Source organism: Lissotriton helveticus, chromosome 11 (assembly GCF_964261635.1).
Source record: "Lissotriton helveticus chromosome 11, aLisHel1.1, whole genome shotgun sequence".
Taxonomy (NCBI): domain Eukaryota; kingdom Metazoa; phylum Chordata; class Amphibia; order Caudata; family Salamandridae; genus Lissotriton; species Lissotriton helveticus.
In genome coordinates this window covers 1079571405-1079584082 of record NC_136072.1, presented here as the reverse complement: position 1 = coordinate 1079584082, position 12678 = coordinate 1079571405, and the positions used below count along the sequence as shown (strand labels likewise).

The following is a 12678-nucleotide window of genomic DNA, read 5'->3' as shown; positions in this document are numbered from 1 at the left end:
TGGTAAAGTTAGGACTCCGAACTTTAGGACTCCTAAACTGAGAAAAATCCTAATTTTAAGACTTTCGGTATTCACAGAAGGCATTTAGGAGTCCTAAAGTTAGGAGTCCTAACTTCACTACTACTAAATTGAGAAAAATCCTAATTTTAATACTTTCGGTATTCACAGAAGGCATTTAGGAGTCCTAAAGTTAGGAGTCCTAACTTCTGTGCATAACGAAATGAGTAAGTGTCTTCTGTGAATACCAAAATGAGTAAGTACCTTCTTTGAATACGAAAATGGTAGTAAGTTTAGGATTTTGTCTTAAGTTAGTTCTGTGAATCGGGCCCTCTATCATTAAAGAAGGTTCTTCAGAGGGTCTTTGGTCAACTTTAGTTTTTCCATTTTCCTATAATTATTTTGACCAATCTTCTTTGCAATAAAATTGAGTCAGACAAATCTGGCTCTTCAGCAAATTGGAAAAGGAAATCGGGCAAAGAGCCCCCTGTGGGGCCCAACAGACATCACAGCGCCGGCCCAATGAGAAGCACAACCCAATGTTGAGGCATGTGACCATTTGGTGGGCGAGGGAAGGGAAGAGAAGGGGAAGAAGGGAAGAAAACAGATGGCAAGGGAAGGAAAGAAAAGGGAAAAGGACAGAGGGAAGAAAAAAGGGAAATAGGAGGAAAAGTTGAGATGAAGAGAGGCAGGATAGAACTCAGAAGAAAAGAGTGAGGTTCCTAAGAGTCTGCAGATTGAACAGGTTGGGCAGAGTGCAGACGGGTTGGCCAACTGAATACCAGGTATAGGTCCTGCAGTGGATGTGGCAGGGGATGGTGTGTTTAGAGGTAAGAGAGACAGGAAGTCGAGGAGGTGGGAGGCGGTACAATGTAGAAGATAGTGGCAGAACATAAGATGGGGGAGGATTAGAATACGAAACAGTAGAAGTGAGCGGAGAAACTCCTTACAGAGCTCTGATCAGTGGAGAATATCTTATCATGGCTGCTCTATTTGTAATAGATGTTTGTACACTGACCTGGGTCTGGTGGCTCAGTGGACTAATGCATCTACTGTAGGGGCCTGTGTTTGACCTCAAGGTCACAGGTTCAAATCTCAGCTGGTCCACTCAGCCTTTCATCCATCTGAGGTCGATAAAATGAGTACCGTTGGGTAACAACAAACATCTGTTATTCAGCACCAAGATACCCATAGTGGGGAACGTGCGCTTTACAAATAAACATGTTATGTCATGTTACTTCTTAGCAGGGCTGCTGTATTTTTATTGCAAAAAGAACAATTGATGAACAGAATGCTGCACAATGTCAAACATTCACCCCAGTACAGAGATCTGGGCCTAAATCAATCGTTTTCTTGCTCCCCATGCCACTACAGTTTAGACTCAGCCATATGCAAATCAGTCTTGACCCTGTTTCCCATGGGAACATTCCAGCCCGACATGCCAGGCCCTGTCCTTCCTGGGCTAGAAACAAGCATCCTGGGACCGGTTTTAGGGCATCATCCCTTATCAGGCAGGCTAGCTTTACTACAGTGGCATGGAGAGCACAGGAATGCTTGCATTGTTCAGCATTCTGTCCATCATTCTGTATGTACATCTTTTGCTTTTGTTGCCCCAAGTGGGAAGGGTATGCCCAGACGAAGGTCCTGTGCTCATTGTGCCACTGGATTCAAGCTAACCTGGCTGACACTGAGTGATGCCCTGGTCTCAGGCTGCTTGCTTCTGGTCCAGGGAGGATCTAGCTTAGCAGTTCGGGTTGGACTGTTCCCATGAGGGGCAGGGTCAAGACTGATTTGTATATGGCTGGGTCCAACCTGGGGTGGTGTGGTGAGCAAAAGAACTACGGATTAAACCCAGATCCTTGTGACTGGGGGTGAATGTTTGCATTGTTCTGCATTGCGTCCATCATTTGTTCCTTTTGTATTTTTATTGGGCATTCTTACTTCTTAACAGGGCTGCTGTATTTTTAATGAGCTGTTTTACTTCTTATTAGATCTGTTGTATTTTTATTGGGTGCATGTACTTCTTAGCAGGGCTGCTGTATTTTTTATGGTTGCTTGTACTTCCTAACAGGGTTGCTGTGTTTTGATCGAGTGCTTGTACTTCTTAGCAGGGCTGCTATACTTATAATCGGTGTATATTTGCACTTCTGAGCCTGCCCGCTATACTTGTGATTGGGCAGTACTTTCCCTTCCTAGCAGGGTTTCTATATTTTTAATGTAGCAGTTCTAACACTTATTAGGAAGGCTGCCCTATTTTACATGGGGCAGTACCAGTGCATCTAGCAGTGCAGGGCTGCTATGCTTTTGATGAGACAGTAGCCATCAGAATTATAACATGCATGCAACCACCTTAATTGAGAATGGTTATGACAACACCTTACTGCAACTTCTACGCAATTATTTAACTGCACTGGACATTACGGAGTAAGTGCAACATTATTACAAAGAGAAATTATTACATGAGTCAACGCTGAAGAACCCCATTAGGCCTTCCTTCTAAGCTAGGCGGAACAGGGTAAGGCATTTACCACAAGTGGTAAATGCTATTAGCCAGAGCCAAAGTATTTACAAGGTGTGGTAAATAACTTCCATTCTGAGTTTTAAACTTGTGAATAAGGTATAAAATATGGAATCTGTTTTAACCACAGCAAATTCCTGCTTGCTTTGCCTTTATTACAGGACTTAGTCCACCAATAAATTTAGCAAGTTTGACCTGCTAGAATTAACCAGGAGTAAAATGCAAGGATGACACAACTTATAATTCCAAACGCTGGGTAGACAGGCCTTTGTGCAGGGTTCGGAATGTAGCCCTAATCTTGTAATGAGCAGGGTGCCCATATGGCTGTCACAGTAATACAACTATACCATACCTTTAACATGTCATTGTTATCAGGTGTGTTGGTCTAATTATCTCGATTAAAATGAACCAAGACTATAGCTCCCAGAATGCACTTATATGTAAAAGGTAAGTCCAGGAATGGAAAAACAGTTAAACTTGCTGATATTTATTAGTAGAAAAAGTTCTGCTTTCACCAGAAAATGTGGATTTTGGGGGCATATTATCAAGTGGGGCGATAGGTAATTTTCGCCACTTTAGCGGCCGTTTTCGGCGGCTAAGCGGCGATAATACTATTGCCCTATTAGCAAGCTGTCGCTAACAGCATTTAGCGACATCTTGTAGGCGATAGCAAGCGGTTTGGGGCCTGCTTTGCATGTCAGCGATATTTATCGCTAATGACATGCAGAGTGGGCGTACCCAACCTGTTAGCGACTGAAAGCAGTCGCTAACGCCGCTATCGCCTATTACCAACACAGGAGTAGCGATGGAAATATTCACGCTAAGCGCGAATATCTCCAAAAACTAACACCTGCTCAGACCAGTTCTTAGCCATCATATCCAATCAGAGGTGGATATAATGGCTACGACCCTGTTAGTGATGATGCGTGAATATCGCTGCATTCTCAACGATATTCACGAATTTTGCCGCTATCGCCGGGAATTTTATCGCTTTTGAGATAAACGTTGCTAATAGCACGTTATCTCAGCGATAAAATCCTGTGATGCGCGGCGATAAAAAAATTGCCGCTAACCCTAATTAGCGATAAATATCGCTATTTGTTGATAATATGTCCCTTGGTGCGGTAGGCACCAACATCTGCACGCTATTTCCCCAAAACTCATATTCAGGTGGAATTCATCGCACCTCATAAATTCAGACTCAGTGGAGTCGGATTTTATCAGGTGTCCTAAATAGGTGAGGGCCTTAGTCAATTAAGGCCTTTAGGAAAGACAGTGCAACCAATAACTATACCACTAGATGGCGCTCCTTTCACAGACAATGAAGTGGTTTAGGTTAATAGTGTGAGTTACTGCTGTGCCTGCCCACAGTGTTGCCTTAACATTTAACACGTTTCAACAAACTTGAAAAAGTTACTTTTGGAAATAATAACAGGGACAGATTTCTGACTATTAGCCACAAAACCAATCTGTTACCCATGAGACATTAATTGTTTACAAAAATGAGACATGACTGGGGGACTACAAAGGTAAGCAGGTATTTAATTACCTGATAGATTACACATTTTGCCATTCATCACAGGATGGATGTACCTATTGCTTGGAAATATATTTTTAGGTCCCATGTGGAGAAATAGGTGGTTTGACAGATTTTAGATTGCATGCAGGGGACTGGAAGTAGATTTTTAGATGTGGCTTTCAAATGCCCCTTGCGGCATTCCAGTACGACAAATCCTTTTGGAGATAAATGTGTAGGACATGGCTATGTGCAGCAAGAGGAACTGCATGCGTGTGGTTGGTTGAGCGAGAAAGGTATTCAAGTGTTAGCATGGAAGTGTAGCCTGTGCACCATTCTAATGTCTCATCTGGGGGCATAATTACAAAAAAATATCAGAACTCAGAGTTATGCCAAATTAAGCAACACAGTGCTCCAACATTTTCAAAAATGCAGGGATGTGCCTTATTCACAAGAATACAGCGTACCCCTGTGTTTCCCCTAGCGGTGGTGCAAAAAAACTGCCTTGCGCCAATTCAAGCACCCTGCAGCCATGTTGCAAGGGTGCTTTTGTTTATGTGCGGGAAGGGACACTGAATCATTCATGGCGAGAGAGCAGCACACATAGAAAGAGCAAAAAACGAGAATAATTTCATGATTTCTCCTCGTATCACCATTTTAACAGCTGATAATCCATGGCGTTAGAATGGCGCTGATTTTGGTGCTGCCTCAGACTTGTAAATCTGGGGCAGCGTTAAAAAGCAATGAGGGTACCGATGGAATGCCCTCAGCAACACCCATTGTACTGGGGGCATATTTATAAAGTGGCGTTAAGCCACGTTAAGTGGCTTAGTGCCACCTTGTAAATATGGGAAATGGCGCTCCTCCACAGTGGCGTCAAAAAAGGGATGCTTACGTGACGAATAATGTCATGGTACTTATAGAGCGCACTGTCACCAGACGGTCACCTTGCGGTGTCGCCTATTCGGCTTCCTGGCGCTGATACTCATACCGCTGTGGAACCCCTCCTGGCTTTCCCTGTGAAGTGTCCACTCCTGGGCACCCCCAGGGTGAAGTCAGGCATCCTCAGCGTTGTTGGGGCCGTTGTAGAGATTAAGCAAGCTATTGCCCAGAGCTGCAGCGTGGGGCCCGTGATTAGAATAGGCACCGAGGCGAGAATTAACAGGTCCAAGGAAATTGAGCCCGAGACCCCGCCGAGGCAGGAATCAAAGTCTGGTCCCTTGCCAGAACTCTGCATCAGGGTCTGCCGCTCTAACCATTGAGCCACACTCCTCCACTTACGTGACGAATAGGGATTGTAAATATGCCCCCTGCTGTTTTGACTAATGGTGCTGATAGAAAAGAACCCTGTCTGGCATAAGATGTACAGCTGGGTTTCATTATCAGATCCTTTCCTGACCCTTTCACCATGGGGCAGCAGCAATTTCTTGGAGGCCCATCAGCAGGATCTATTAAACAGCACTTTCTAAGTCTCCACTAAAATGTGAACACTGCATTACGGTGTGAAATGTCAAAAATAGTTCAAATGAAAATAAAATATTTGCATGTACATATTATATAGATATATATTATATTGAACCATTGATACACATTTTTCAGAGAGGAAAAACAAAATGAATTGAATTGCTAACATCGTAAGCACATCAGTTATGTTTAGTGTGCACATTAACCTGGTAGAGCTCACGCACGCCAAGGGCAGTGTGCAACTACTGTTAGCAGAATTCACCATATTCACTAAATACGTGGGGCCTCATTTATGAAAAGTGACGCATCGCTGCGTGAAAACAGCGGTGCGTCACTTTTCACTGCGCCCTCCTTGCACCACCAATGATGTGTCATATTTAGAGTATGACGCATCATTGCGCAAGGAGTTACAGATATGTCAGTATTTCTGACGTATCTGTATGGCGCAAAAGTGGCGCATTGCTGGAGTGTTTCACAAAAATGACGCAACTCCAGCAATGTATCCTTTCACATGGGGCTTGCCCCATGTGAAAGGGCCTGCGTCAGTCTTACGCCTGCTGTGAGGCAGGCATGAGAAATTGACACATTTGTGTCCTAGAAGTGGCGCGGTGAAATCACAAAGATTTCACTGCGTCACTTCTACGACCCTTTCTTGCGTCAATACGCCCCCCTTGCATACATTATACCTGGTGCAGGTATAATGTGGTGCAGGGGTTTACAAAGTGACGCATCTACCTAGATGCGTCACTTTGTAAATATGGTGCAACAAGGCGCATTTTTACGCCACTGGTGCATCACAAAAAGTGACGCACCAGCGGCGTAAAAGTGAAGCATAGCCTCATAAATGAGGCCCGTGTTTTCTAGCCCCGGGCCATCACTTGACTCATCAGTACACCCTGGCAGTTGCAGTCTGTGCTTCATGAGGCCTTTGCTAAGAGCTGATAGCAATGATTTGTAAAGGAAACTATAAGGACCGGGCAAACCCACACCTCAGTGAAAGAACACCCAGATTTGTGTAGCTTCTATTGCAGATCAACATACATTGTTCTGCCAGTGATTAATCACCTGTAGCAAGAATCATATATGCTTATTTTATATATTGTGCATTGTCGGCTTTGGTGCTACATAATCAAGAACCACGCGATCGACGGCCAAAATGGAGTGGCTTATTTATAAGCCCCTTGCGAGCGCCCCTGAATTTCCAATAAACAAGATGGTATTCTGAATTCAACCACTAGATGGCAAAACGGGCTAACACATGACATGAGAATGTAAAATAGGCTCAGGTACAGAGAGTTATCCTTACTTGAGACAGGGCTTTAAGTGGGGTGAAAATGGGACACCTTCCTGCACAAAAACAATCCTGCAGAATGCAGCACACATAGAAAGAGGAAGTAACGAGGAGAAATAAAGATATTTCTACTTGGTACACCTCACCAGGGAATGTGAATCTTCTTGGTGCATTTCCAGGTTTACCAGGTCAAAAACCATGAAAGTTAGATGGGAATACCCATGTAAAGCCCATGGAACACCTCCCTGCTGCGGAGTAAAGCAACACAGCGATTTGTGCTGTGTTGCTTTACTCAATATTTAGGAAGCCACTCAGGGCCACGCAAGGTGGCTACATAAAGCCCTATTTTGAGTTGCTTTGCTCTTACACAACATTGCGTGGTGCAAGAGCGATGCAACGGGGCTCGTAAATATGCCCGAAGAACTTTTGCAATGATCAGAGCTGCCCCATAGCTCTGGTGTTACAGAGTGTGAGCACATCCTTAAATATTCTACCCATCTCCCTCCTGCTCCCACTCTCCCTCCTGTCCCACCGACTCTTTAACATTAATGGAGTCCTTACTTGGCTATGGCTTCATCGCGATCCCGGATCGCCTTTGCTAGCTGCTCCTTGGGTCCCTTATCCTCAGAAATCGATCGCAGACGGTCACGTTCTTCTTTGATGGTACTCATTTCCACACTAAGCTGTCTCACCTGCCACAAACAAAGACACAAAACACCCATGTTAGGACATTGAACGAGCTCTCAGAAAGCGCCTGGAGCAGAAGGCCCCTGTGTAGACCATCTCACAAACTGTAGGAGAACTGCAGATCCAGGGATGATCTGATGTGGAAGCCGATTGCCTCTACAGCTTGTGTGTTCACATGTTGACTCTCCTATTTGAATGCTGCTATTGCATGACACACCTCAGTGAATGCTTAGACTGTCTCATAGGACTCAGTGTTTACGCTGTGATCCTCTCCAGGTTATGTGAGAACTCATTAATTGTCCCACCTAATTGTGTGTTGATGCATTGGGCGTCACATGGTTCTGGCCAACTCTATTTCAAGTTATGGGTTTTTATTTAGTATTTGGCCATCCGGCTTTTGAGTGCTAAAGGCAGTGGCTGCTCCTCCGCAAAGGTGGAGGAGCATCGCCCTACGGCTCTCGGAGCAGTGTAAAAGGAAAAATATAATGATAATAACAGAAGATATCATTTTATTTTTAGTATCTTCCAGCCAGGTTAGGGTGGGGTGGGGCTGGGCTCCCGTGACGTCGAGGGAGGAGGGGTGGTTGCTGCTGCGCGAAGTGCGCATGACAGTATGGCCGGCCATCTTGGGCCAGCCAGTCAGGTGCACTTTGCAAGATCTCCACCGGGCTGTAATGCACAGCCTGGGTGGAGAACAAACCACGGTGCTCAGACCAATCACAAGGCTGCTGTTATGGTGTTAGCAGCATCGTGATTGGGTTAGAGGAGCCTGGGTGCTGCCGGGAGCCAGCAGAACATCGAGTAGGAAGAACAGGCTGCGGTGACGAGCAGGTGAGTCTTTTTCTTTTTTTTCTAACCCCCTCTTCTAACCCCACTGCCACCGTACAAGCTGCCACTGACTTAAGGTATAGAAACAATCACAAGATGGGATGGGACAAAATGCACAAATCTAGACAGTAAGTACAAGACAATGTTATATAAAAGATATGTGTTGGTGGAAAAAGTCCAACAGCAAATATATGCGTTCTCCAACCAATACCAGATGTGGGAATTTGGTAAATGTGACTTATTACCTTAGATGGAAACAAAGAGATACATTCAGACTTTACTCAAGATCTTTTTAATAGTAGGAGTCAAAAAGCACACATGCCACAGTTCAAGGGGACTGTACTTTACATCGTTTCAGGATGTTTGGAAAATTATTGGCATATGTACAAGTCCCTATCGCCACCATAACGGCACTATTTACGAAGTTGTGGTGGCGAAAGGGGCAGTGCCTTATTTACAAGGCAGCATTCAGGCACTTAGCGTGGCTTAACTCTGCCTTGTAAATAAGGCCCCCTTACACTCTATGCTTAGCGTGATAGGGGTGGGTAGAGGGTGTGGCGGTGGGCGTTCCATTGCAGCACCCATTGATTTTGATGCTGCCCCCTATTTACAAGGCCAGCGTAAATAAGAGGCAGCGCCAAAATTAAGACCAGGGAAAACATGGTCTTAACTTGGCGAAACGAGGAGAAATGCATTATTTCTCACCGTTTTAGCTTTTTCTATGTGTGCTGCCTTGTCCAACACACATGGAAAAAGCAAAATGCCATGGATTGTTTATGTAGAGGAAGGTCCCCAACCTGTACATAAACAATCTTATTAAAAAATACCATTTTGTAACTTCCATGTTTGCTGCATTAAGCAGCACACATAGAAGTGACAAAATGGCATTTAAAGATAGTTTATGTGCAGGAAGGGACACCTTCCTACACATAAACGATCCTCCCCCGCACGCAGACACCCTTGCACTATGGTGCAAGGGTGGCTGCGTTGGAGCTCCACTGCTAAGAGTAGCGCCAACGCAGGGGTAAACGCAAGGCTGCACCAGATCATTGTAAATATGGTGCAGCCCTGCGTTTCAGAAGTGGCGGAGTGAGGCGTTAAGCCATGACGGCTAACTCCTCACTCCTCCAATTCCTTGAACATATGCCCCTTAGTATTTCCAGGCTTCATCACAAAACAGCCAGGGGCAGATTTACAAGCCCCTTGCACCACTTTTGCGTCAATTTTCCCATGTTAAAAGTGACGCAAAACTGGCGCAGATATTTCGCTATACAACGAAACGTGCATTGGTGTTGTCTTTACGGGGACAGCTGTATTGGTTCCATCTATAGCTCTTCCCCCATTGATGATTTATTTTCATTCTGTCATCTTATCATCCTCTGGCGCTTATGTACCATTCAGTTTATGTGTGCGTTTGAAGTTTGAATGGTGTTTACATTTTTGAATGTTTGAGGGTCTGATTGGTGGGTTTGAATTGGATGATTGGGACCTGAGTTTATTAGATGCACATATTTCTGTGTTTTTAAGCAAAATAATCATTAAATGATCTGATATTTACAGTGTTGATGCTTGAATAAAGAATTGATTTTCAGAATATTAATCTATGTTCTTTTTGATTTGAACCTGTTACTTTGCGCATGGTTGCTCCTGTGATAATGTATGCATTTTAGGATCCTTTCCTAGGGCCTTACCTCACAATATTTGTCCTGGCAGGTATTTTCCCTTTTTTTGGTTGCAAGGGGCTTGTAAATCTGCCCCTCAGTGTCCTGGTACCATCCAGGAATACACGTTCTCAATGTGTTTTAAGGACTTGTGCCCAAACACAGGTGTAACCCACCTTCTCTTTTAGCCAATGGGTGCTTTATTTCATAAAGCCTCCTTTGAATCTCTTGCAACCCCTTTGGGTGCGCTGGTGATAATAATATATCTGTAATCCTTCGCCTGAGTCCAGTTCTGGTTGTCCTTATCTGGGGGTAAGGAGGGTTTTGTTCTTAATGTTGCTCTACTCAGGGTCTCAGCTGTTGTTTTCAGAGCCTTGGGTACTGATGTCTCCAGCCTCTGCACTTTCATTTTCCTCATGGTCAACTACTGCACGGAGAGGGCCTTCTTCCAGTTATTTGGGCCTTGGACTGGGTGCTTGTTAGTGTTGTTTGCTTTACAACACTGAGGAGGGCTTGGACCCCTTGCCAGAACATAGAGTATGAATCAATACATATTCCAGTTGACTCTATGCTGCCTCTCAGGGGATGTGAGGTTGGAGTTTGATTTGAAGACTTGGAATGGGTTCATATTGTCTATGATACTTTTGATTTCACTGAGAGTCCACAGGATCCCTGTGCAGAGCACCTGGAGTTTTTCTTTCTTGTAGTTCAGCTCTTCCACCAGTTTGACAATCACTGGCTTCTAGGTGTCAACTAACAGCAATGATTCACTGTGCCACGGCTGAGGGATCTATGACATGGATGGAGACATGTTGTGTTGTTCTAACATAAAGGGAGGCTCCTTAGGGGACTCATTAAGACCATTCTCTAAACTATCATGACCACATACACTGTTTATGGATAAATCTTCATGCACCATACGCTCTACATTGCAATTGTGAGCTACGCAACAAGCGGTGCATCTTATGAAGCTCTCTGGGGGAATGGTCAACTCTAGAATAAACCCTGGTGCTCTCGGTCTGCTCCTCCACCATAAGACACATCCAAGGAGCCACAAGAATGGGTGGTGGAACACAGAGGGTCCTTGTGGGAAACGGCTATGCTTATTTGGTACCCTCTGTACAGGCCAGGTTTACATCTCTCCTCCTCTACAATCCATCTCTTACCTCCAGCATCCTTCCTCTATAGAATGTTTTCTGCAATGGCTCCCTTTGAGCATGCAGAGCAGACTGCAGTCCAACTTACATCTGGGGTGAAAAAGGGGTAGTATTCCAAAGCGTATGACACCTTACACGACATGTTTAGATAAAGCCAAACCAAAGTTAGCAGTCAACCGCGAGGATTATAATGCACTTAAGAGTATATGGTATGGCAATATCATAGAACAGCTATAAGGACATGGTTCCGAAAGCTGCAGACAGGCCCAGCTCATGCTGGAGCACCATCTCACACATAACCAAGCACTCTGCCTCCAGGATTGTTAAGGCCTGCCATAGGAGTGACTTATAGGTTACTGTGTGTCTATATTTAAGGGTAGATATAGGAATACTATACCCAAGCAAGAGGTGATTACACAACCTTGCCCCACCTGAGTGATCAGCCAGTTGTGTCAGTTTGAGTGGCCAGCCAGGGGTGGCATAATACATGCTGCAGCCCCTGGAAGGCCTTGGTTGTACCTATGCCCTGAGTACCTAGGGTACACTTAGTACAGGGGCTGACAAGGTGAACCCATTCCCAATTGTGGATGTATCTAGAGTACATGGTGTGAATTTAGAAAGAGTGCATCTGGGCTGTGGGTCTGATTAGCAGGCCCACAGCCACATCTAAGTCGAAAAACAGTAAAGCAAAAGCAAAAAGTGGGGGTGACCATAGGAAGCAGACCCTACTCTCCTACACAACCCCCCCCCCAAACTTAGGGACATTAAACTACCCTTGACCAGTTAAGTCTTCATGTTCTAAGTGGAAATATCTGGAGAGTCCATCTGCATTGGCATGGTCAGTCCCAGGTCTATGTTCCACTGTAAAGTCCATCCCCTGTAGGGAAATGGACCACCTAAGAAGTTTGGTATTTTCACCCTTCATCTGATTTAACCACAGGAGGGGCTTGTGGTCAGTCTGAATCTTGAAGTGAGTGCCAAACAAGTATGGCCTCAGCTTCTTCAGGGCCCAAACCACAGCAAAGTCTTCCCTCTCTATAGCTGACCAACATTTCTCTCTAGGGGTCAGCCTTCTGCTTATGAAAGCAATGGGCTGCTCTTGACCATCTATATTCAGTTGTGAAAGAACAGCTCCCACACCCAACTCAGAAGCATCTGTTTGGACTATGAACTCTTTGGGGGTAATCTGGACTTTTCAGAATAGGTGCAGTGCACATGGCCTGCTTCAGGTCATCAAATGCCCTTTGACAGCTAACTGTCCACTGAACTTTCTTTGGCATCTTTGTGGAAGTGAGGTCATTCAGTGGGGTCACAATGGACCCATAGTTTTTCACAAACTTCCTGTAGTACCCAGACAGGCCTAAGAAAGCTCTGACCTGTGTCTGGGTGTTTGGAGGAGTCCAGTCTCTGATGGTCTGGATCTTGCTCTCCAGTGGTTGAACCTGACCCCCACCTACCAGGTGGCCCAGGTACACAACCTTGCTCTGCCCTATCTGGCACTTAGTGGCCTTGATAGTGAGGCCTGCCTTTTGCAGGGCCCTTAAAACATTCCTCAGGTG

At 45.0% G+C, this 12678-nt stretch overlaps 1 protein-coding gene across 1 annotated transcript in view; it reads right to left on the bottom strand.

Annotated features, from left to right (window-relative positions):
- BICDL1 (BICD family like cargo adaptor 1) overlaps positions 1-12678 on the bottom strand; it is a 358177-nt gene that overhangs the window by 59503 nt on the left and 285996 nt on the right. The window contains exon 8 of the mRNA XM_078667656.1: positions 7348-7478. Within this exon, the coding sequence (XP_078523782.1) occupies positions 7348-7478 (131 nt within the window). The remainder of the gene's footprint in view (positions 1-7347; positions 7479-12678) is intronic.